Source organism: Drosophila tropicalis, unplaced genomic scaffold (genome assembly GCF_018151085.1).
Source record: "Drosophila tropicalis isolate 14030-0801.00 unplaced genomic scaffold, ASM1815108v1 contig_694, whole genome shotgun sequence".
Classification (NCBI taxonomy): Eukaryota; Metazoa; Arthropoda; class Insecta; order Diptera; family Drosophilidae; genus Drosophila; species Drosophila tropicalis.
The window spans coordinates 7,146,278-7,173,085 of NW_027173176.1; the positions used below are offsets into that span (position 1 = coordinate 7,146,278).

General features: G+C 40.2%; 2 protein-coding genes across 7 annotated transcripts; one reads left to right on the forward strand and one right to left on the reverse strand.

The window, feature by feature from the left end:
• Window positions 1-285: 285 nt before the first annotated feature.
• Window positions 286-5,992, reverse strand: LOC137579093 (nose resistant to fluoxetine protein 6). 5 transcript variants are annotated; one of them, XM_068292786.1, is made up of 6 exons: window positions 5,712-5,992; window positions 3,201-3,807; window positions 1,910-2,795; window positions 1,491-1,856; window positions 875-1,427; window positions 286-816 (listed from the first exon to the last, which is right to left on the reverse strand). In XM_068292786.1, the coding sequence occupies exons 2-6, from the start codon at window positions 3,574-3,576 to the stop codon at window positions 685-687; spliced, it is 2,313 nt and encodes a 770-aa protein (XP_068148887.1). In that variant the 5' UTR covers window positions 3,577-3,807; window positions 5,712-5,992; the 3' UTR covers window positions 286-684. The 5 variants fall into 5 exon arrangements, with proteins under 5 accessions (XP_068148887.1, XP_068148885.1, XP_068148886.1 ...); XM_068292784.1 differs by having other exon boundaries at window positions 5,702-5,992; XM_068292785.1 differs by having other exon boundaries at window positions 5,536-5,992.
• Window positions 5,993-7,543: 1,551 nt separating this feature from the next.
• Window positions 7,544-25,794, forward strand: Tie (Tie-like receptor tyrosine kinase). Of its 2 annotated transcripts, XM_068292783.1 has the most exons (7): window positions 8,055-8,112; window positions 8,179-8,378; window positions 13,936-14,663; window positions 21,905-24,136; window positions 24,203-24,396; window positions 24,473-24,866; window positions 24,930-25,794. In XM_068292783.1, exons 3-7 carry the CDS (start codon window positions 14,321-14,323, stop codon window positions 25,238-25,240), a joined length of 3,474 nt encoding a protein of 1,157 aa, XP_068148884.1. In that variant the 5' UTR covers window positions 8,055-8,112; window positions 8,179-8,378; window positions 13,936-14,320; the 3' UTR covers window positions 25,241-25,794. The 2 variants fall into 2 exon arrangements, with proteins under 2 accessions (XP_068148883.1, XP_068148884.1); XM_068292782.1 differs by having other exon boundaries at window positions 7,544-8,378.
• The last annotated feature ends 1,014 nt before the right edge of the window (window positions 25,795-26,808 follow it).

Sequence of the window (26,808 nt, forward strand, 5' to 3'; positions counted from 1 at the left end):
ACAGCTTGCGTTTGCTGTAATTTAACAGAGTTAAAACCCGGCAAATTTAAAAAATTACCCAAAAATAGTTTAAAAACGTCTTCGTTAAACGGAGAACAGATAAGGAACACATATCTTCTAGCTGCTAGAGGTTAATAGAATAGATGTTTGTCGCTTATTTTTTTTGAAAGACGTCTATCTCTTGTTGGATAAAATAAAGTATAAATACGGTAGAAAAAGGGCATTTTCCCACAGGAAACATCTTTGATTTGACTGCCAATAAGTTTATAATTATGGAAAGATCTCTATAATAACATTATTTTCATTTATTAACTAAAAACAAAATTTAAATGTAAATACATATATGCAAACCGACAGTATCTAAGTGAAGGGAGATCTACTAGAAACTGCCGGTCCGTGTTCGCACATGAATTCAGATGATCAAATGCTCTTCACAGTAAACTAAGCTGTATCTCTAAATACATTATAATTTTCAGTTAAAGTAAACAACGAAAAAAAAAAAAATGAACAGTTAAGTAACAAGGCATAACATAACAATAAATTTATGGTGGCCACCAAAAGATCTACAGCTATATAACTATACTAGGATTGATTAGATTAAAATGAGTTGTACATGAAAACGATCACAATTGTATCTGATGGAGGCGTTTGAGTTTCTAATTTCTAACTTAAGTTAAGCATCATTTAGGCATTTTTTGATTTGCTGCCCCGTTTCAGCAGCAAACTGGACATATTACTGTATGGTAGCTCAAATGCCAAGGAGAATATGATGGAGGCCAGGTAAACGATGACAGCAAAGCCGCAGGTGACAACGCACTAAAAAATTAAATGAGTTACTTGATGGTTCTTTGGTTTTATCTATCCAGCCACTTACCAGCATAAAGGGATCGGCGTGCGTGCTAGAGCTGGTAAGACTGTAAAACAATGCAATGACTAGCGGATTTAACAAGTAAATGGCATAGGACAATCGGCTTAGGTGTTGGAAGCCCTTGGCCTCCAGAAGTCTCGACCACCAGACACCGCGTCCCGTGGCACTGCCCGATATCATCCAGCATACGCTCAAAGAGAAGAATAGACGGCCCATCACAAAAAGGGTTATGGCCATGAAAGATCCGAGATCTCGTTTAATTGTCGAATAGATGCATACGAAGAAGACCATAAGAGAAAAATGCCACGCCCAACGTTCCCTTACTTCATTTAATTCCCATTGTGAACCCTTTCTCGATCGCTCTAGCAACATCCAGGCCGTGATGGCCCCCAATATGTACGGAAGAACTCTCACGAAGGGCGATGTATAGATTTCTGTGCCGGTGGCAAATGCCGAATCGAATGACAATTGGAACTTGATGGACAAGCCAATGCCGTACGACCAGGCAATTGTGGAGAAAAGGGCTGTAGCCACCAATGTTTTTGTTACCTTGGGGTGCCTGCAAAAAATTGACTAGAAATCAGCAAAATGACCAATCAATCAAATCGCAGCAGATACTCACTTGACATACAGAAAGAGTAGGCCATTGGCCAGTATAAAAAACTGCATTTCACAGGCCAACGACCAGCTCCAATTGGCGCACATGTCACGGTGATCAAAGAGGTTCTGTACGAAGAACAGATTGCGCCACCAATGTCTCGAGCACATCTCATCAAACCGCTCGTTTATGTGGTAGACCGAGACGTCGCCAATGTAGGCATATACCAAATCCACTGTGGCCATCACGACCAGATAAAGCGGACCCAAACGCAAGTAACGATGGAACAGAAGCTTGCCGAAAAGTTTCAGATTCTGTCCAAAACCATTCAGACGCACTGCCTCCAATTGCTGTGAGTTGCGAAGGAAGTTATAAGTTTGCAAGAAGCCACTAAAAAGAATTTGATTAGTACAGGAATATTAATGCAGTGCTTCTGCACTCACCTGATTGTAAAGAAGACATCGACCAGCAATGGAGCCGATGAGACGTATTGAAAAAAGGCCTGCTCGGCATAGGATATTAGCACCGTTTTGTTGTGAACGGTGAAGTACATGAACCACACGACATGAAAGACCATAATCCAGATGGCGCACACAGATCGCAGACCATTCATCAGAGGAATTTCATTGACACTGTTGTCCCTGATGGCGAAGATCTTAGCCCAATTCCCCGGGACATCGTAGCATTTCACGAATCTCTGCAGACGTTCCCATTGCAAGAGAGTGTGAAGGAATTTCCAAAGTTCTGATTCAGCCGGAACCAGACCTCGGTCCTCTTCATTTTCATCACCATCCCTACCATCAAGGTCTGGTGGAATCAGTGTTTTTCTCTTCTTGGCCTCAGCCATCAGTTGCTGCGAGCAGAGCATAAGAGCACAGGTGGCTATAACGCAAGTGACCACCAGTCGAAAGCTCATACGCTGGTAGAACGTGTCGCTTAACTGCAGATCCTTTATGTACACCACCTCGGGACGAATGTCAAAAATATCGTTCTCAGTGAACATTCCCCTGGACACGTACTCTTCGGACAGGTGTGTGATCTCCTGCGAGGAGCAGGCGGTCGGCAGGCAAAGTCCAATGTGAATTATTTGCTCCGACATTAACTTTATCTCCACTTGCCACGGGGAACTGTGACGCAAATAAACCACTCGATAGTCCATATCGAAGGGCGCTCGCTGGGTAATCAATCCCAAATGCATCACCCGATCAAAGTTTTTGGAGAGGGTTATGCCCACAGGTCGCTGAACATCCTTGCAGGCCTCTCGACTGCCAAACCAATAGTTTTGCCCATACACAAAACCCGATGGCTTTGTGCCACTAGCATCGAGAACTGCAACAACATTATAAACTCTGATTAGTCATTGCCTATCATAGTTAATTTCTTATTGTAAGCTTTCTTCGTTTAAATACACCAAAAACCCCGCCGTAATGACTTCCATGAATTTCCGAAAATTGTATTTACTTTGCTGTGCGGTTTACCCCCAACAACAACGTCTATAAATAAGATTGATTTGCCCGGGTCAAACTACATACATACGTAGTGGGTATATGTAAAGTGTATTAGCAAATACTTGACCAAGTTAGTATTACAAGTAAACTAAATTTCTACATTTTGCATTTCCTTGAAGAGGTGCTAAGTTGTTTTGCATACTTTCAGAGGCCCCGATTAAAAGAACTGATGAGTCTCGTTCTCTGACAAAACGATGCTTATCTTCATCCTTATGTAGGCACTCACCTTTCATGGCCCACGGTTGCTTGCTGAGAATGCCTCGCTGTAAATGTCGCAACTGGGATTGACACAATGGATTCACGATGCTGCTGTTGGCCACTTTGGTCAGTCCAAAGATGACGGAGGTGCGTGTCAAGTGCGATTCATGGGGGGAGTTAACCACCAAGCCTAATGGCTCCTTTGACAATTCCTGATCCTTTGAGCGTGTCTCGTTTATGTGGCTTTGATAACGTTGTTGATGCTGTTGCCAATGCGTTGCTGTCTGCGTTGAGCTCTTGTTGCTGGCGCCCTTGACAGAGCCAACAAATGAAACAGTAAGTACGAGCACAAGCGGCAGTAGCAGCACGACGAGTTGCACCCAAGAGGTGCGTCTGATCTCCATGATGATTTTGGGTTACCTTGGCTTATTTGTTGTAGTTGTTATTACTTTTGATATTCAGGTGGACGGACCGGACCGTTGAAAGATCTTTTTGAGGCTCAATTTATTTGGCTATTTCAAATGGCTTGTTTGATTGCTGTTTGTGTTTGTTTGTTTGCTGCTCGTTGCCCGCTCGGTTAGGCATGAAGGTCACCCTTATTGTTGTCTCTCTATATGTATGATGTTGGCCGGCAACTACAAAAAATATTGATATTTGCCAATTATTTATTAGGGATTATTCAATATTATTGAAAAATTGTCTCTCATCGTCTCTTAACTTCCCTCCCCCCCCACCCCATTCTCCTCTCCTGCGCTATCTATCTGGTTACCCTTTGCAATTATTACTCATACGCCCGGTCGGCCGGCGTCACAAATGGATCACTATGTTTAGCTTATGCAATAATTAACATTTACCACATGCGTTAATAATTTTTTCGCACAAACAAATAAACTAATGACAAAAACAAAAATGAAGAGTAAAAGTTTTTTTTTAGCCAAAAGTCAAACAATGCTCAAAAATAACAAAACAACTCAACCCAATTTCATAGAGACTGAAACATGGACTAAGGTTCAATTGATTATCGCGTTGCCCCAAGCAACATTTGAGTTTGTTTTTTTGAGTTAAATTGTTCGTTTTGTCGATTTCTGGTGAGTGACTTCACTCCACTCCACTAGGGCTGCGCATGTGTAAATTGATTTGGCCAATGTGTCCACTGCACAGTGTGTCCAAACTGATAAACCAAAACAGTCAACTTAATGCACTTTGGAATAGAAATCACTCATTACTGGCATTTCTCCACAAAAGTATTCAATCCCACGATGATTTCTAAATACATTTCTCAAGGCAATTTCTTTCTTTTAGTTGAGTTTCACAGATTAGTCCCACTGTGCACCACTGCTGACCAAACACTTGACTGAATGAAGCTTAAAGTCGCAGAGCTGGCCTTTCGTTTTTGTTTTTTTTTGTTGATCGGCTTACATACACACAAACACACACACACACACACACACACACACACAGACTTTTAGACGTAATATTACCAAGTTTATTGTTTATTATTGCAAGATTCGTTTTATGTCCGGGGGCCAGAGACATTGAGGCGCATAATCATCCAAAAAAATGACACAAGAAAAAAATTGTTGATTGTGGCCAAGAATTTTTTTGGCTTTTACCTTTTAGTGGGGTCGTTTCGAAAAGAGAAATAACAATAAGAGCATTTGCTTTAGTTGGCGCTTTTAACACGTTTTTCGCTTTCCTCTTGACTCGTTATTTCTTCTTCAAGGTTTGTTTTGCATAAGTTAACCATCTTCATTATCCACAATCATCTGCTTCTTTCTTGGAGGAGGATGTTGTAACCCGCCCACTTTGCATATGCATATTGAATATTTATTTCTGTTGTTATTGGTTTTTGGTTTGGAAATACGTTTTTATTATATAAGAAGAAATTTAGCTACTTTGTCGCCGAGTGTGAAAGAAAGAGATGGGCAGAAAGAGAGAGAGAGAGTGAGAGAGAGTAAGGGGGTAAGATGGTGCTCACTTTTATTTTATTTAAGCCATGTATTCTTGTTAGCCAAGTTCAATTAACAAGTATTATTTGCACTGAGAGGCGGCAAACTTATGAGAGAAAGAACCCAAAATAAAGACAGAGAACAGAAAGTCTGATATAATCGAACTGTGCCATACTGAAAACTGATATTGTAACCCGATATTTATGATATTTATGAACAATTCCCAACATTGTGAACAAATTCTAAGCTTCTTTCACGACTTGAATTGAAGATATTGAAAGATCAGCTCCATGATCTTTAATCACAATATCAGTCTGGTATATAACTTCTGGTGAGACTTGCTTTGTTTTGGTTCGATTGGGCTTAGTATATTCTTTTTGGACTGAATTAAAGTTGGAATTTGAATTTGTGTACTTTGATTTTGTTTGAGTTTTGGGTTGATGTTTATTGGTCGTTGCCTGTTGCCACGTTGATTGTTGTTGGGGTAATTTGTTGATCAACATCTGTTTAATTTAATTTTCACTTTTATTTTCTGTTTAACTCTTGTTGTAGTTGCGATCATTTTTATTAAGACACTTACACACACTCACACACTAAAGGGGCAGGGCAAGAGTAGAGCACGCCAGAGGAAAGATCCGGAACGACTTTCGTTTTCGTTATGTACTGATAAAAAAACAAAACCAAAAAAAAAAAAAAAGAAGCCTCACTGCACAACAGATTAGCTCTCTCAGACTCAGACTCAGCCTCAGTCCCAGACTGGCCCTGCAACTCGTTTATTTTCGGTTTTGTTTTTTGGGTTATTTTGTTTTTGGCTGAAATATTTTATTTTTTTTTTGTTAATGACAACGCTGCGAGGGCAGCGCGTGCAACGTCTTCGTAGCAACTGTGCGACGCTGCACTTTGGCTCAAAGTTTTATAAACTTGGTCAGTGGAGTGAACTGTGCGGCCAGCGGTAGAAGCCGCAGCCGCAGCAGCAGCAGTAGCCGCTGCTACGTCCAAGAGAGATAAATCAACAATTTGGAAGGTACCAAGATCAAGCCGAACTTTCGTCGAATACTGACGCGCTCTCTCGGATCCTATCTGTCTGTCTATCTATCGTTTCGGCTAACGCACGCACTTTAGTCTTAACCGATTTTTATGATCGGTTTTATGGGCCCTTTTTGGCAAATCGGAAAGCTTTAATCAACTGCCTCAAGTATTTCTGTTTAATTTGCGTTTCTCTTTTCAAATTTATTGGATAGATGGCGCAAGTGCGCCACAACTGACGAAATAGACAAATTCCAAATTCCCAATTTCAATCGCAATTGATTTAAATGGCTGAAATTTCCATTAAGCAATTAAAGTCTATTACTCGGGAAAGAGTTGACCCCTAACTTAGTCTGGATAGTTGAAAGTGACTATTCAAGTTTTGTGCTAATTGTGCTGAAAAACTGCTAGAGGTCATCAACTAGTTCCATGATGGTCTTAAGTGATATTTTTAGTGTAAAACCTAAATAACCATCATTCTGCAATATGCACGAATAGAGGTTACACATACATACATACATACATGCGCATACACACACATACATGCGTATGGTGATAACATGGCCGTGGCAGCCATTAAATGTGAAGGGGCTTGCAGCAAAGACCTTTTAAGCTAGGTCCAGAACCCCTGGAAAAGCGTTCTCAGAGAACTGAACAAAGAATTTTATTTTTCCAAAGCGGACTGATCCAATCCCTTCTGCTTTCAGACTTTATTTTAATAACTTTTAATATACAATTGCCTTCTTGCGTAAACGCTTAATTTACATATGCTTGCAGGACATAAAAAACCGGATATTGAATACCTGTTGGAAGCTTCAAGGTGCCGAAGAAGAAGAAAATATCAAAAGTTATTATGCCTATTAACAACTTAAGTCAAAAATGTCAAGGTCCAAAAGATTCAAATAAATTCATTATAAACGATCAGTATACTTATGCACCTATAAGTCTACCAAACGAATTGTCGAGGACTAAACCCGTATACTTCAATAACATTCATTTAAGTACGGATACAACTATATTATGACATGAGTTGAAAAGTTCCTGTCCAGATTTCTATATGCCCTTTGAGTGTCGACAAGAAGTTCGCTAAATAACATATTTGCCAAGTTGAGATTTATTGGGAATTTTCATTATATACATACATATGTATGTCGCTGACGGACTTAAATTTTTCGATTCGCGCTTTGATACATTCAAATTGGCGGCTTTGGGGCTTGAAAGCTCTTCTTCTCCGTTGGAGCCCTCCAGGTGGCGTTCTACAAACTTGAGAGACTTTAGCTTTCGAAAAGCCCGACTATGCGTTTGAAAGTTCACAGTGGAGCTTCTTGGCTGGGCTTGGCTTTGGTGGAGCTTTGCTTGGCCCATTGCGCATTTGGGGCTCAGTCGTCTCGCGCAGTTTGTGGCCAACAGTTGGAATCGCGCGAACCCGTATCGCTTTGCCAACAAGAAAGTGCGAGTGAGGCGAAATAGTTCATAGCAACTGAGGAGGAGCGAGCGAGAAGGAGAAGTAAACTAAACTCGTGGGTGCTTAGAGCGCGAGCGCAGCTGAAAAATTCACGAAAATTCATAGAGAAAATATTAGTGGAGCTTGAAATTGTTTTAACAAAAAGAAAAAAAGAGAGATCAAGTGCAGTGCTGGGTTTCCAACAAATAAAACGCAAAAATTCACAACAAGTAACAAGTTTTCGTTCTGTTCTTTTTTTTTTTTTTTTTTGTTTTTTTGATTTTGTTTGGTTTTTGCGTAGAATTCTCGTACGACAATCGAAATTCCAGCCATAATCGAAGTCGTTGCAACTTGTTTTCTTGTTTTTGTTTTTTGTGATGGCTTTTTTTTGTTGCTGTTGTTGTTGTTTCAAAGCGGGTCAAATAAGTAAACAAGAAAATATAATATAAAAACAAAAGTACAACGAATCGCCGTGAATGGAATGAAAGTATTGAAATATTGAAATATTGATTGTTTTGATGGTCAGTGCAGATTTCAAAACAAACAACAACTTTGTGTTTTCGTGAAATCGATTTGGATATTTCTAGCATAGTGCCATCCCTTTTTGGCCCACTGATAGCTAAAGACCAAGTTAACAAAAAAGCTCGACTCAACAAGCCCCAACCATATCGACTGCTCTGTCTGTCATTCAATGGGAATCAAAGTCCCTAAGTGCCACTGCACTTGCCGGAGCACTTGTGCGTGAGCAGCGATCTCTTCTAGGAAGCATCCACAAATGGCAACTAAAGTAAGTACCCCCCGTCCCCTCTCTATGGCTCCAAAAGTAGATCGATTTAATGAGATTTCCGTCATCGCCGTATATTGGGTAACCGATCGAATGACCACCTATGCAACATCATATGCAGCTTTTGGTTCTCACGCCGCTTTCGGAGCCACCTTTGAACTTTAACTAACAACCGAACAAACGGCAAGAAATAGAAGAAAGAAAAAACGAAAAACAGGAGTGCAAAACCTAACAACTACAACAAGCAACAGCAAAGTGAGCAAACAGAGATCCATTGAGTAGCAGTTGAATTGGAAAACAGCCCCAAAGCAAAAACCGTCTATAAAACAGGGCCCACCAATGAAAAAAGCAAAAAGTTTCCAAGAAAAACCAACTGTAAAAGCAACTGACAATGCCAGTGCACAGTGGTGCATACTTCATGCACTTCTCTACCGTATAGAAATAGTCAACTGCAGTCAATCAAAATATCACTCATACGACGTGGTGTGCAAATAAATGAATTATATTGTCCATGTTAAGGTAAATGGTCACTCTTCTGAATCTATTTTAGATTTGCATTTAGTAAAGAAATGAAAAAAAAACATTAGTCTTTTGTTTGGGTTGATTGGAGCCAAGTGTTCCCAGTTTTCAATTGGTTGGGTTTTGTGGTCATGTCTCCTCCAACTGTGGTGCACATAGATGGGGACGGCTATAGCTATGGCGTTGACGGTATCCCCAGCTCTTGCACTTGTCGCAAAAACAGGTTTCCCCTTGTAGTTGTTGTTGTTGCTGTTGTTATGGTTATTATCTAAGTTGTTGCTTTTTATAGCTTGGTCATTGCATTTTTCATATTTTCCTGCTGACCTCCGCTGTCTTTTAAGAGTCTGCAAACAAATTTGAATCACCTTGCTGTTGCCGTTCTAATTTGCCAAGCCGGTCAAAACGCGGCTTGGTTACTCGAGCGGTCGGGTGGTTGGTCCAATACTAGTACCAATAGCACCACAAGCAACATCAGCAATCCGTTGAAATAATTGGAGCGTTGCTAATGTGAGTGTGTGCCGGCCCAAAAAACCTCAGCGAAAAGAGCAAGGGTCGAGCTCATTAACCGAAAATTTAAAGCCCCTTTTCAAAATAATACAAATAAGAACCAACAGAACTTGCATTGCATTTAACTATGTATTTGTTTGTTGCATTGTTGTCAGATTGTTTAACATTTAAAAATAAACTAACTTATCATAAAACGTGTGTTTACAACAACAAGAGCAACTGAAAGCTGTGTGAACATATTTCTTTCTGTCTTGAAATTGAAAAGTTGTTTGGCCAGCCGCCGTATTGACCATAACCATAACACACAAACACACACACGCTTAGTGGAAATCGGATGCTGCAAATAATGAACCGGTAAATGGTAAACGGATCAGTTGGCACACTGAGAGAAACATGTTGGTTGTAGCACTTCTATGACTAAAAATATTAACCCATTGGAAGTGATATCTAATTTTCTCAGTGTGAGCTTGGTAACCGGACGCTTCGACGTCGTTGTCATAGTCAATGATGCTTAATTGCATTGAAAATTGATGCTAACGGACCTCAAGTTAATGCTGACACTGATGCTGCAGCTTAGATCTCTGGTAACTGGTAGCTACTGGCTGATAATGTGCCGTCAATGCGGCATTAAGTTGCTAGTTAGCCGCCAGTTGTAGGTCTTTGTTATGCAACAGCGACTGTGGCTGGCTGCTGACTCAGTCAACTTGCATGGGAAATGTTGTTTGTGAGTAAGTGAGAGTTCGGTTATCGGCGAGTGGGCGGTAACTGAATATAGAATTGTCCCTACTGTGAATTGGGTATACTAATTAAACGAATGCCTGAACTATCCGAAAACGGTATACATACTGTTGTTTTCTAGTTTACGCAATAATGTTTTAAATATTTGCAACCTCATCCGATCTCAAATGGCTGCCAATGCAACAGTTTGGTCTAGTATCTCGGCCTTTGGCCTATGCACAAAACCACAAAAAATTCAGGCAAAACTCTTGGCGTCATCCAGCAATCAGCGGCAACATCCTCAATCCATCCCCAACCCCATCCCCTTCCCCTTCACCAACTCCAATCACCGCAAACTGCAAATTTGCCTTAATGACAGTGTGCCGTCGGCACGTTAACTGTCATTTTCAATCAAATTGACTGCCCGCATCCCGTTGTCCCGCATCTCGAATCGGGGAGACGTAATACCAAATTAAATGCAGACCATTAATTTCTAACGCTTTTTAAACTCTAGCCTATGATACAATATACAGATGGGTTTTCGTATTGAGCGAAAGAGCTGTGACGAAAGTTTGTCGAATCCATTAACAACCTGAACAAAAATCTTTAAGTTTTTAGCTTTTGAGCAAATATTTAGACACTTTACACAGGTGGCAGGCGGCGTCAGGCATTGGATGGGCAGGTACATAATATATAATATTCTTTGGATTTCTTGGAATCAGACGTGTAGAAATCCATTCGAAAAATATTAAGTGTACCTACCAGGTACTGCCGGCCTGTATCGTGGGTTTCAAGGGGGCTGTGGGGGGGGGTTCAGGGTTAATTGCTTATTATTGTATCGCATGCTTGCTGTTCGCTATGCTGTGTTGTGCTGTCGTTGTGTTGTGAGGTTCTGCCCGATACATACTTGACTATATTATCCATTATTTGTATTATACTTTAATCTCGCTGGCTGCTTCCACAGTTACTTAATATTTATTCTTCATAATTATTTTATTACCAGGCACGAATGTATGTGCACTTGTATGTGCAGAAAAGGAAGTTGACATCTATTTGATTGTACATCAAAATTTGTCATGCGTGGCTTGGATTTCAATTGGAGACTCACCTTCATGGCTGACAAAGTTTGTAGCATTCATCAAGTTGCTCATAACTTTGATGTCTATATTATGTATGGCTATTTGTAATCTTAGGCTCCATAAGAGGAAATACAAGTTATTCCCCAGCTTAAAATGAATTCGTATTAGATTTATTTGCATCTGTTGTCGGCAAGTTTTGTATTTAATTACAAGTTCTGTTCGACTCTAATTAGATAGTTTGATGTCTGGTCGTAGAGTTCAGTACATTCATACCTACACACCTATACATACATAAATACATACATACATGTACGTATACATATTTATTAAGTATGTGTCTTAACATTCTATATGCCAATTAAACTAAGGAAGACGTGCCTGGGATTTAAGTTTTCATTCTCGAATTGGCGATTGGACAAGCTGTCTGTATACTCGCATACTTACACTGAAAGAAACTGCTGTTTGTTTGGGTTTAGAATACTTGAGTTTGGAATTTGTCGACTTTCAATATGATTTAAATGTTGACACGAAAATAGCTCATCTTGTTTGCATATTTATAAACTAATTGGAATTTTGTCGGGCTTTTTGCAAAATGCACTTAATCTCCCAGCTATTCAAAGATGATGATTACACAAGTTTGTTTTTGTTGTTGTTATTGTCGATGCTGCTGATGCTGATCTTGGTTGATAAATATCGGATTGATATTAACATTTTATGTTTGTAGTTACTTGGACGAGCGGCCGGGCCGTGTCGTGTCTTTTGCTCATCACTCACGATTTCCCAACGGAGCAATTTGCATGTTTAATCAGCTGTGGCCAAGTTTTAGCCCATTGTTTAACACAATCACAATGGCAAAATGAAAAAGGCAAAAACAAAACAAAACAACAAAAAACTATATAAAAATCATACCCATTAATAAAATGTAAAAAGCAAAACGAGAAAACACAAAAAGTTTGTGGGCGTTGAGAATGTGTCTATGCATATATGTATGTACCTACAAATGTATGTGTATTGACATCGACATCGACATCAACCTAAACTTGAAATTCTTTTCATGGCTGCTCACTTTATCAATCAATCAATCATCGTGCGATCGATTAGAATGGAACCCAACCAAACACTGAACTAAAGAACTACTTTAAACTCATCCAATTGTAGGACACTTGAGAATTCCCGAGAGCAACCACAAAAAGATGGTCAAACATATTCGAAAAAAGTTTCAAAGCTCCCATTGCCGCTTGTTAAGTTTAGAATGCTGATGTTATAACAAATGAACAACAGAACCAAAAAAATATACAAAATGAGCATGGTCATGTAAAAAAAAGTCAATGGCTTTCTTATAATTAAACTGTTTTTTCTTCAGTTTTTTGGGAAGTTAAATTAATGAGCAAAAAATAAAATTTTTAAGAATTATGTTAGTAGGAGGTCGCGTCGACTTAGGTATACACTGCCCCCCCTTGACATGACTACTTGTAGACACTATTGGGTAAACGGTTGTAAGAGCAATCGAAATTCGTGGTTTGGCTGGTCCCATTTAATTTTATATAGCTTATTTAGTCATACATGCAAATATGTTGTGTGTGTTTTTTTTTGTTTCTAACCACGTATCCTGCTTGGAATCTTGGCTTCGACATTGTCTTCTACTTTGGTTCTGGCTATGGGCAGTGATTGTACGGTGCTCATTAGGTTTGGGCAGCGGCGGCCCTCGACCTAATGACAAAGCGCTTTTCAATTAATCATGGGAATCATCATTAAAAACGCGCTTCTTGAGTTCCTAAAAGAACATTGAACCTATTGGGTATCTTTTGGGAAAGGTTCTCGCTTTGGCTGTGGCTTTGGCTGTTGCTTGATTAATGCGAAGAGATGCCAAAGATAGAAATGGAAACGCTGTTCTATTCATAACTAATTTGGCTGATTAGCATCATAATACCAGCTCTTTCATTTCACATTTAGTAGGTACTAAAAATTACGCAAACTCTAACATTGAATGCCAAATCGATGCTCAGCGGCCGATGTCAGTGTTGGTGTTCGTGTGGATGTTGATGAAGGCGCACCCACTTAGGGGCCCTCTGCACGTGCCCATCAAGGCGTTTTTCATTTTCGATATTCGATTTGTAATTGCTTTTTTGGCTGCATTTTATTAGCAATTTATGCGGCATACCAAATCGAGTGAAATTGCCAACGTAATTTTGCGCAAGTCAACAAGCAAAAAGCCTCACGAATAGTTTGCCTTTTTGTTTTTGTTTTTGTATTTGCAGTGTGTCTTTGTTGTTTATATTTTGTTTAATTGATTCCTCTATAGGCAATGACACACATTGCCATAAAAAAAAAAAAAAAAAAAAAACTGTCAGAGCCAAAATTCAATTCATATATTGTGTAGTTGCGCTTATGCTTTTAATGGCTAAGAAACTGTCAAGTCTGTCTGTGTGTGTGTGTTCACATGTACATACGTACTAACGGGTGTATGCATGTTTCTTAGCGACCTCAGTTATCACTCTTACTTAACACGACTTATAATGTGATATGTGATATGCACTGCGATATGATTTGATGGTCAATTCGGTTCATTGGCTGGACAAAGCGGCTTACCCCACAGCTACACCACGGCAGTAAGAAACAAATAGAGAATTAAAGGCATATTGTCAGTGCTTTGCAATTTAAGTACTTTAGTTTCAATCCAACTGACAACTTTTCACTAATATACTCTTTCCTATCCGCATCTTTTTGGACTTTTGCAGCAACAGCTAGGCGGACAAAAACGATTTAACAAAGCAGCAGCAGCAGCAACAACAACGGGAGCAGCAGCACAGATAAGTCGGCAAGCCAAATTTGACTTAAATTATTGCACGCAACAGCGGCAACATCAACAACATCAGCGGCAAACCGCAACAAGACGCACATATATTGCAACGCAGCGGCAGCAGAATTTCCATTCTACAGCGAAAACAATTGTGGAAATCGTGTGGAAAACATAAAACAATAGTGAGGAGACGAGCGAGATAGCAAAATCAGCTAAAGGAAAAACCAGCAAGCAACAAAATAGAGCAACAGCAACAAAGTTTTTTTTGTGTTGTGTTTTTTTTTTGTTTTTTTTTTTTTGTTGGTATATATGCTTTGGTTACGATGTCGTTGATGGATATTCATCGAAGCAATGAATCATTTTGGCGTAGTTGTTGTTGTTATTGCTGGTTGTTGTGTTTGCTGTTATTGCTAGTTGTGGTAGAGGCAGCTCCAGGGACGACAACGACGACGACGACAGTCAGTGAAACGCAAACGAATGCAACTAATGGTGCAATTAGAGAAACAGAGGTGAGGGCAGCAGCCACACAGTCACAGACGGAGGTGCAACACAATGTATCAGCGGCAGCAATGGCAACGGCATCGGCAACGGCAACGATGACTGCAGGCAGCGAAAGTCCGCAAATGCCAGTAAATTCAGCGGAAATTTTAAGTTCCAGCGATGTGGGTAAGTTTTTCCTAACTCACATGTACACACACACACACACACTCTCTCTCGATAGAGAGAGAAAGAGACTTATATACACTTCAATGACTTGGGTGAAAATTGTCTAAAAGTTTGAAAAAAAAAATTGCAAACAATCCAAAATAAATCTATGCCAATTATTGACCAACTGCCAGTAACAGACAAAACAAAAATCGCCGCAATGTGAACCAAAGGAGGAAAACTCGCAACAGTAAACACAATTGATCTATACATACAGAGATATATACTAACTACATATTACGGACTATTATTGCTTAGACAAGAAAACTTAGAAAGGAGGACTCAGTAAAAGGAATTATTCAAGGAAGATATCTTTTATTTAAATAGATATATACATATGTGTGTGTTTGTGAGCAGCTACCATTTTCCTTTCTCTTTCATCTTATAGTTTTGTTTACGAAGTGCGTATTTGCTTTTCAAATCATGAGCAACACTTCCCAGTTCTGGCAAGGGCACATCAGTGTCATTGCGGGCCAAGTGAAGATAGCCTTCCTTTCATTTCGGTTCACGCCATTCCATCCATTGCTGTGCCGTGCACTGCAAGCGAGCTGAGATTGATTAGACTCTTTTGTCCATGGCTGAGTCTCTGAGATTTGGATGAAGACCATCATCTCGTTGGACACAGTCACATACTTTTAATTGTTATTTCAATTAAGTATTTTCATAAGCAATTAAGCTCGACTTTTTGTGAGTTTGCCACTTTTTGGTGTGGGCGATGGAATTGTCTTTGCATATTGAAAACTTAAACTTAATGACCAACTCCAACAGGTCGATAAGTGTTTTCTTTGGGCCTGGGCTTAAAACCAAGGGTAGGTCTGAAAATTCAACAAAAACAATTGAAAAATAAATATATTTACATACGCACACACACACACACACACACACACACATGTATGTATGTATAATATATGCATAACTGTGTAGTATATACATTTTGTCTAGACATAATTTGGTTTAATGAAAAGTGGAGTGCAAGGCAAAGTTTTTAGATGTTACATAAAACCTTTGAACCTTTTTTGTGAGTGTTTGCCAACCAAAAGTTAATGCATTTTGATTATTTTTAATATATGCGCATTAACATTTTTTTGAAAATTTTTACTTTTTTTTTTTGTTGTCAGCCAAACCAGCAATGAATGGGCATAATTTGGTTACGAAATGCTTAAATTTTATGCAGTTTATTTCTCTCTCGCTCTCTCTTTCTCTCAATGGCCATCTCTTCGTCTGTTGTAGGTGTCGGGGGGCAGACACCTGAAAACAACTACAAGTGTTGGCCAGCCATGGCACACACTCGAAAATCCTCAACAAAAATATCAATATTGGTGTGGCTCCTCTGGCCTCTTGGCTTTGTGTCTGCATCACTCTCCGTATCTGTTCCTCTTTCGTTGCTCTTTCTGCTGTCTCTGTCTTTGCTGGTCTCATTACATTTAACTCTGTTCATGTGCGTTGATTGCGTAAGCCAACTAAATTTATCTGGCATTCGAGCGAAGAAGCTCCAACTCAAAGCCAAAGCAAGAAAATCAGAAAAGTCAACAAAAAGTCTTTAGAGACAAGAGCAAGCACCACCAGCAACAACAACAACAACAACAGGTTGGCCAAGTGCAGCAAATCATCTGCACCGACATCAGTCTCTGCCACATATATAAATGCATACACATACATACATACATACATAGGTATACATAGGTGAAGTGGGCGTAGTGCAAAACCAAAAGGCAAAAAGACACTTATATGAAAGACATCTGTAAGACGGTGTACCTAGCCATGCATGGGCAAAGGTGGGTACATAGAAACAAAGGAAACTTGTTCAAATTTTTACAAAGTTATCGAGTAAGAAAGATTCCAATCAATGGAAGCGATCTTAGAGACTCAAAACTGTTGCAGCTCCCCTCTATCAGATGCCAATATTTGCAAAAAGGTTCATAAATCCGTTTTCAACTGTTAGCCCTTATGTTATCTTGTTATTGTGGTTTGACTTGTTGACGCTGTTGTTTCTGTTGCTCTTGTTGCTTGCCCCTCGTAAAGCTCTGAAAGTTATGTAAATCTCACATAGATCTTCATCACGGAACCAATCAAACGACAAGGCCAAGAATTATCTACATAAAAATTGTAAATTTATTTTTATGTTTCACGCTCTAATAAACTTTGTGTGATTTAAGTTTCCTGAAATATATGTACATATATTGAAAATCATCAAAAATGTTTATAACATTGCTGTTGTTTTTGTTGTTTTTCAACAATTGAATTGAATTTGGCAATACATTTTTTGCGGTTTCATTAAGGAAAAGGAAACAAAATGGGTAATTTTAGTTTGGTTGTGGCTATTAAAAAAGCTTTTTTGCGAATTTCAATTTGTTTGGTTGTTTATATAAAATGTTTATAATTTCTTTTTCATTAACTTTCGTTGCAAAATGTGAATGAACCCTTGGGCAGGTAATTCATTAGTTGTCTTTGGCTAATTTTCTTTTTTTCGTTATTTTGTGTTTTTTTTTTTTGTGGGCGATTAATAAAAACGCAAAGAAAAAAGATAAAAAACCTCAAATGGTGTCTTTCTGCTTGACCCAAACTTGAAACGAAAGATGGCTAAGGGGCTGGAGAGGGTTATGCAATCTATTGAGCTTGTGTATGATATAGTGGGGGTCTTCATTAAAAAAGTTAACTGCAATGGGACAAAAGAAAGCGCAGAGCCACTTAATAACATCAAAACCAACAACAACAACAACAACAGCAACAAATTTTGTTAGGTTGCGGGTGGCTTAGGCTTTGGCCTAAACATAAAGAGTGATTTAACCATTGCGTAAAATCAGGTTGATGAGAAAACTAGATGTTGTTGCTTCTGTTTCCACGTACCTGCACTGATGACGATGATAAACATGTGACACGCCCTGCAACGCCTCAATGCACAGCAGCAACAACATTTACATTTTGTGTATTGAAAAGCTTCTCAGTCTCAAATCGCAAGCCAAAACAAATAAACGGAAGCCCCCTAAACAATAAACAATAGTAATACTAAACAAAAATAATTGTCAGTCTTTTCTACCGACAAAAAACTTTTCAACAAAAAACAATGTTAAAAAATAGGCTCCAAAGTCGTATCTCGTCCCGTCCTTTGGATTGGAACAAAACCCATTTGCAATCGTGGACTCTGTATATTCCATCTAATCCATCCATTGGGATATTTAGACTATATATTGAAATTCAGACCCGTACATAACAGAGAAAAAAAAAAAAAAATATAGAAAGTTGCTGGTTTTTTAGGAAAAAACTTTGTAGCAGAATTACAGCATTTGTTTTTTCAGTTGAAAATAATTTATTCTACTTTTCGCTTATTGTGTTTTGCGATAAAAAACAGCAAAAATTATAAAATAGACAATGCCAAGTGCCAGACCTAATCACTTTTTGGTTTTAAGCTAGAGATGAAATATTATTTTCGTACCGAGAGAGACATGGAAGACAATGATTCAAAGATTATGAACTCCGTGGGGGTAATGCAAATCGCAGAATCACTCTGACACCTTTGCCAATATATCAATTATTAGTAGAAGTCCGCTGTTACCTTGGAATCTTAATAAGCTAGTCTAAGAGCTCTCAAAAAAGTCTTGATTTGCGCCTTTTCAGATGAGGCTTAACTTTTGCTTTCATTTCTTGCTGCACATTAATCCAGCTCATAAATACAATTTTTAAATGCCGCCTTGGCGAAACCAACAACAACAACAAACATAAACGAAAAGAAATGAAAAAAGGCAAAAACAGCAAAGACTTTCTCCGCTTTCGTTGCAGTTTGTGGCCTGGCCCACACGTTCATGGGTATAACAAGTTTAACACCAACAACACAAAATGCACAAAAAACGATGCAGATGCAGGCAGACATGCAAGGCGTTGATTGCATCGATCGCCACAGTATTTCTAATGTGAAATCGAAAAACAGGCAACGAAGCAGCGATGAAAATGCCAAACTGGCAAGCATAACGAACAGAAGCAGCAGCACCAGAAGGGAAGATTGGTAAAAAGGAAAAGCAACAACAAGCAAACAAATGAATACGAAAAATTGGATGCAGTTTTAAGTGCGTGACATTTGGCCATAGACGGCATTACAACACGAGCCATGACAAAGCAAGGTAAAGCAACTGTCGCGGGGCAGGCAGTTGAAGTTTGAAGTTAACCTGGACCTGGATCTGGACTTGTGGGTGCAGGCAGGCAATGCAGGAAATGCAGACAAGTCGTCGTCGGCTGCGGCAGCAAACGTGAGAAAGCAAAAAAGAAATGGCAAAGGTACCACAAACAAAACAAAAAAAGGAAAAACAGCTACAAACTTGGTGCGGATGTCAATGCGGAAATGCAGTTAGTTGCCAAAGTTGTCGTGAAATGCCACGAAACGTTTTTTTAAGCATCCAATTCCTGCTTAATGCAAAATTAAGTATTAGCCCCTACAAAAACGACGATGAACAAAAATTGGCCCAGAACCACATTTTTGGAACTGCAAGATCTGATAACTATAGTTTTCAGTTTAACAAACTCTTAGCTGGAATTGAATGCATTTCTTTGCTAGGCACCCAGTTACGGATGAATGAAGGGCGCATATCTATTAGAGTTGACTTTGACGCGATGTGCAACGTTGCGAATGATTGACATTTGTGTCACAGCAGTCGCAATTGTATTTATCTACTTTGTTGTTTATTGTGTTTGATTATGAGTATGTTCCGCTTATTGAATTGGTATTTCATAACTTTTTAAGTAATATGACAAACGAAATAAATACTGACAACAACTGTCGGCAGCAGTTACAGTTCCATTTCCATTGCCATTGCGTGAACGTTTGTCAATTAGCCCATGCAAACAATAAACACACACAACTAAGCCCCACCTGACCACCCCCCTCACCCTTGCACCGACGACCCGTGTGCCAGTAATTTATTTTTAATTAAAAGTTCTAAACAAAACTCAAGACATGCGAATCGTTCAAGCTGTACTACAACTCAGTACCCGTGTAGGTCTCAGCAAAACACTGAGAGAAAACAATTTGATCAACTGAAAATTTATTTAGGTAACAAAATTCACAAATGTTCTTAAGTAACATCCGAATGGATCAGAAAAGATTTGACTCCATTTTGTCCTTTAATTTTCAGTGCTTCTTCTATGATAGTTCAATCGAGTATTTGGGGATGATTCTTCTCAATAGTGATGTTAAAATCGTAGGATTGAGAGTGCATACCGAGTTCGGTGTTTTGTTTTTGTCTTTCTAGTGCTTCATGAGTAATAAAAATTGTTGTTTGCTTTTTTTTTGTAGAAATATCATCTGGGTTTTGTGGCTGCAGCTTAGTAGCTTGCTATGATGTGTGCGCTTTTTGTGACTGCTTTGTTTGATGGATAAGTGGAAGAGGGAGGTCGGAAGTGAGAGCTCATTAGCTGGCAAATAATTTCGGCCAAGTCGCTACCTAGAATGCTTGTCCATTGTCCAAATTTGGGCAAATCAAATTGGCAGCAATTAAATTTCACATAAACATCAAAACAGAAAATAAAAGAGTGAATATAAGCAAATGTTGACATTAGTCACGCTGCCGCATCCGCTTGCCTACTCTCCCTCTATGTATCTGAGTGTCTAACTTGCGTTCTATCTTGTTCTCTCCCCCGCTAAAATGTGAAGATTAATCACATGGCTGAGCTGCACAACTCTTTGTTTTCTTGTTTTTTTGGAAGACGTTATGTAAGCTGAATGACTTTGCTTTGCTAGAATTTTGCATTCATGGTAAATTTTGGGCGATTGCGACAAAAGTCTCATTTAGTTTTTGGACTTTGTCGGCTAGCCACGACTTTTGGTTAGAACCGTTTCTGGTAGTTGCCTTCAATATAGCTTTGTTTCGTTTTGGTCGGCTTCGCGCAAGCGCAGCCGCTTCCAAACGAAGACAAAAAGAAAAAATCGTGTCTATTACCAAAATCAAATTAAAATTCCACAACGCATGCCAAGCAACGACGACGATGGCCAACAGCAGCGTGGCTAATGCCAAGAAGTCGCGCAGGCCAACTTAAGCTAGACACCAGAGGGAAGTGCTAAATTCGGCACTACCGCAGTTCGAATGCTCTCCTAAAGACTCTAAACTATTGGTTAAACAGTTCCAGAAATTCACATTTTGTTCTGAAGAGAATCGAGTTGTTTTAGGGTTTCTTAGTTAATATAGTACCCATCACGATATATGTGTACATATGCTTAGTAAACGTTAATGGTAATGGGGCATATACCTTTTGCTAGGTCAGGGTATATGCTGACAAACAGGCGCAGCCAATGAACAACTGCGCCACCGACTGCGGCTGCTTGTCGTTTTCATTGAAGGCAAAGCGACGTGACGAGACACCCAAATGGCGGTGGCGGAGCTCTGCATAATATGAAAAACAATATAAACAACACAAGTATAGAAACAAAGACAAATTTATCTGCTTAGTGGAGGAGACAGCTACACCCGCAATGGCCAAAAAAGAAAAAAAAAGTTAGCATCAAAAAAAGCGGCAGCATCTGAACACTGAGGCGGCGACTCGCCGCAAGTCTTTGTCGCTGGCGAACGCTTTTGGTGTTCTAGTCACAGCGTTGTCGCTGAGCGTCGTTGAGATGCCAAGCCTAACCTTGGCCCAAACTGCAAGCCAATGAACTAAATGTTTGTGAAAAGCAGCAACAACGGCGAATCGTTTGTTTTGGCAACGTGAAAATTAAACAATTGTGCAAGCAAGCTCAGCCGTCTTGTAATTGTCGGAATGATTCATGAAGCTGAGAGTTTATAAAACCAGACGGATTAGCAATAGAACCGAACTACGGACAAACACAAGCGCTTGTTTGTAGAAATCGCCAGCAAGCAAGTGATAAGTTGGCTGAGTCAAGGGGTTAAAAGCGCTGCGAAACGGCCAATGCGAGGGCAGCATCAAAAATTACCTAAAGCTATAAAGTTTCGTTGTACATTAGAGCATTTAATTCAATCAACTTTTATAGCGGCAATCGACAGCATTTTTAGGTTAAGAAACGCAGTTGGGCTTCTCTGATTAACAGCCTAAAAAGACGATTCGAAGATAATGATGATGACGACAATGACGACGACGAAGTCTGCCCAAAGGCAAAATACTTGACATACCAAACTAGATTCAGCTTTTGTTTGTTTTGCGATTTGGAGCTTGTTTGGGCGTTTAGTAAAATGTTTTTAATTCTTTTTCTGTTTTTACAGATGTTGTTGGCGACAAACCCACCACATATCGGCCTTCTGGTGCTAACCGCCCATCGTTAGCACCTTCGAACTCTGCCCAGGATCGGGAACGCAAACTTATGAATGTTCTAGCTGCTCGCCGTTCGGCCCTTCACCGAGGCGGCTTTCGCACACGCATTGGCACAACTGGTCGAAGTGCTATATCCCCAGCGGCGGTGGCAGCCATTGAGACCACCTCGAAGTCCCCTAGCGATCCGCGTTCCGTGTGCATTCGCAATTGCACAAAGAATTTCACAAGGCGGACGACAGCTAGTTGTATGCGACAATGCGCCAATTTCACGCGCATGGCAATGGCGGGAGCAGCAAATAGTACGGTGGCGCAGAGAGATAGAAGTTCAGCAAAGGTGACCAGTGATCGCGACACCAATGAAATACTTTTCAGTGACGAGTCCTCTCATGGACTTTTTGTAGTGGCCAAGGAGCAGAATGATACAGTGAATCACATAGCAGCTGCCACCAAGTCACCGTCTAATGGGAAACAGCGAGGACGAAGCAAGCCGGCAATATCCACAGCTAATTCGGCGGAGGAAGAAGACGAAGATGAGGACGAATTGCAACCGTATGTTTATTTTGGAGCTATGTTGCCACCAATTAAGCCGGCATCGCTTAGCATTACGGCTGCAGTCGGTGATGATGAGCATCCCCGAGTGCTGGAAGTTTCGGTGGCTAGTCCAAGTGCCAGCACTACCACAAGTTCGACAACCAGCACCACGACCACTACTCCTGTTCCGAAAGAGGAAGCGACAGTAAGGGTCTCCACACGACGTCCATTGACTGCTGTGGAACGTAGCAGAAGTCGTTATAAATATCACATGCGAGAGCGCGGAGTGTCACCACCAGTTCCACCGCCCGTACCAGCCGCACCTCCAAGTGGTCGTGCACGTTATGTAGGATCAGGACGACCTACTGCAGGACTAAGTGATGAAGATACATTTCAAAAGCCGATGACAACTGGTCGCAGAGTGATTAGGCCCCCTGCCTCTTCGACACCACTGATTATCACTGTGCTTAGTGCAGAGGATGAAACCACAATGAAACGTATTGAAGATGTGCCCACTACAAACAGTCCAACCACAACGAGTGCAATGCCTACAACCAGCAGTACAACAACAACGTCAACAACAACAACAACAACTACTACTACAACGACAACAAAAACACCAGCAACGTCACCACCATCATCACCATCTCCACCTGCCACTACTTCAATGCCAACCACCACTAAAAAGCCGTCCACAACTACAACTCAAAGCCTTCCATCCACCAGCACTACCACCCGCACCACTACCACTGCTAAAGCTCCTAGTTCCACCATCGCTGTTAAGCGTAAAACCATAATAGAAGAGGACACTGAACGTCTGCGAGCTTTGGGACCGCTACTAACCCAGGAAGTCAGTGAGGATCAGGGGAATCTCATTATATTTTGCAACAACACAGACGACTGTGGAATCATACCACTAAGCACGACCACCGATTCAAATTCAAAAATTCTACGCACTACAGTACTTACATCTGTACGTTCAACTGTGAATCCTCGAAGCTCCACATCTACCCAAGCTCCAGCTGTTTTTATAGGCGTCCTCGAGTCTTCATCCTCATCGCAATCTACTCCGATGGATATTAGCTCCACATCGATTGCCGATGAGCGTGATGTGGGTCTCGAAATGCGTCGGATGAACCTTGTTACCCTTGTGCTAGTGGCTGTGGGTATTATTCCACTTGCCGCCATCATCCTCTATCTGGTGCGCAACTACGTGGTGCGTCGAAGGGCTAAGCAAGGCGAAGTATTCGACGTCTGCATCACCGATCAGCAGCCTATCAGTCCAGTGAAGAAAGTGGACTCCAAGTATCAGCTGGACGATGAAGAAGATGAGGTTGACCATCATCATCAACGTGACGCTAACCACAATCGGTATGGAGATGGTGACAAAAGCTCACTGGCCAGTGAATTTCAGGAATTCGATCGCAGCAACATTCGCCTAAAAAGTCTTTTGGGTGAGGGAAATTTCGGACAAGTATGGAAGGCCGAAGCTGACGACCTAAGTGGACATTTTGGTGCAACCCGCATTGTGGCTGTGAAAACAATTCGTGCTTGCAGTGCCCAGGTTAGCCTTAAGGAAGAGGCGAGCATAATGCGCAAACTGGGCTCTCATCAAAACGTTGTCACCCTGTTAGGAGCTTGTGTTGAGAGTGGTAAGTTAGCGAATTCGCAAGATATGCCAGCTTTTATTTACTTTTTTTTTCTTTCTTGTCTTCCAGAGCCCCATATGCTAATCATGGAGTATGCAATGCGTGGACGACTTTTATCCTTGCTGAGAGCAGCTCGTAGCGCCACTAACATATTACCGGCTTCCGTGCCAGGAGGACGCAGTTTGGCCCCTCTGTCACCACGTACCTTGGCGGGATTCGCCTTGGACATAGCCTGTGGCATGGAGTATATTGCCGGCAGAAGAGTAAGATGCTCTGCCCTCCACTCAAACTTAATATACATTACATCAATTTTGAAACTTGATTTGCCTGTTCTTACAGATTGTCCACCGTGATTTAGCCGCACGCAACGTTTTACTTGACCATAATGGCATGTGCAAAATCTGTGACTTTGGCATGTCGATTGATCTGGATGCTGAGCGTTTGCGCAAGGAACAGGAGAAGAATGTCGCAAATGATCTGATGCGGCATAAATTCAAATTCGATTTCGGAAGCCGCTATATTCTCCAGCATTGGCAGCACACCTTTGGCCAGGGTCAGGAGAACTCGCATCACACTCCATCTGAGAAGAAGTCGCATGGTCACGACACAATAGGCAAGAGACATGCTTTGCCCATTCGGTGGATGGCTCCCGAGAGTCTGCAATATCACATGTTTACAACCGAAACAGACATTTGGGCCTTCGGCATTGTGCTCTGGGAGATTGCAACTTTGGGTAAGTGGGGCCCGGAAAGTAGCACCCAGATTAAGAGAATAACTTATTTTAAATACATTTCAGGCTCTACTCCCTACAGCCAGCTGACTGGCCGCGAAGTGATTCGCCGTGTACCACAAGGCCTCCGTCCCGAACTACCCAAGGAGAGCCGGCATGAGTTCTATAATCTTATGTCGCGTTGCTGGCACAAGGAGCCGCACATGCGTCCCTCCTTTGGACAGTCACGTCTAGAGATCACTCGATCGCTGCACAAATGGGTGGACGATGATTCCGCAGCCTCCGACTATATGGATGTAAGCGGCTTTAGTGAGGATCTGGAACATGGTGTGGTGTACTTCAATCACCGCATCTCTGAGTTTGAATGCGAAATATGACGCTGACTGAATCAAATCACCCACCATCCACTAGCAAACCATTCATAGTTGAACATTATTACCAAAACCACCATCACCACCACCAAGACTATCTTCATGAGCAAGTCATCTCCCTGTTTCCGTCTAGTAGCTCTGTAAATCTCGTTATATTATTTTCCAAATTTTTAGCGAGCAGTATTATTGTATTTTTATTTCGTATTTTCATTTTGATTGCCTGCATTCCTGATATATTTTTTTAATGTATTGCGATATTGTTTTGTAAATATTTATTTGTTTTTTCTAATTTCTATTTTAGATTTTATTTATCTTATATTGGAGCTATATGTATATGCATACCTAGTTAATACTTATTCGTCACTTAGTTCTTCTAGTCTGTATCTAAAAAGCATAATGAAAGAAACACGTGCAAAATAAGATCTTTTCATTAATGTATTCTCCACAAAATGGAAATAAATAAAACCCTTTTTAATTTTAAATTATGTATGTATGTAGATATATAGCATTGTACAAATAAATTTATTAAACACAGAATATACCTATTATATTTACACAAACTAATTATGTTTTATTGTCGAACAGTCTCACTGTTAAGTAAATCTAAATCTTCGTCTCATTAGCTTTAGTGACGAAATGGGAGAACATTCTCAATCATAAAGCTAATCCATAACACTCTATTTGTTAAATCTTTGGTATAGAGTTTACTGTTTTGCTAAATATGCCAAAGACATTATTGAAAGAGAACGGTATGCCCGAAAATCTGGTAAATATGAAAGGGACAGAGCGATTCGAACAATTTCAAAAGGCAAGGACATACATTTAACGAATCATTGCAATCCTTTTTAACTGCAATATGGGGAAACTAGAAATGATCGAAAATTATGTTTGAAAGACAATTTAGGATTATGTTTTTGTTTAAAAAACCAAAATGTTTAACAGAGTATCGTTAGTTACTCAGTGGTATCGATATTTTATCAGTTACTGTCAGCGTTGCCACCTTTTGGGAAAAATAGGCGCGCTGACTGAAAAGCTTTTTGAATCATTGCAAGTTGACTGCGTAGTTTTGCCTTTACAATTAGGGATATGGCTTGAATCGATGGAATGAATGAAAATTACAAAAATCGTTTAAGATAAATTTATAAAACTCATTAAAAACGTTGGTTTGTATCAGGTTGCTGCAGTATATCTAATTGCCGGCTGACTTGGATATCTTTAATTTAGAAACTCGATGACCTAGGAAAACCGGAATACAATTTCCGAATCACTGCTTAAGATTTTAAGCAGTTTAAGCTAAAACCGAACAGGTATTGGCTCACATAAATTATTCTTAAATTCCGTTGACATAATCAATTAACCATTAAGAAAATAGAATGAATTGCAGTATCTATTAATTACTTTTACAGCACAACCATCTCTCTAGTACTGAGGAGTCCATCAAGGGTGCACATTTGAAGCACTGCAGGCGTTGCATGGTTTACACAATTACAAAAAAAAAGGAACAATAAATGAAACTCAAAACTCAATTTTCAAATTAGCCAAATGCATTGCGGCTTTTCATGCTTGGCCGGTAG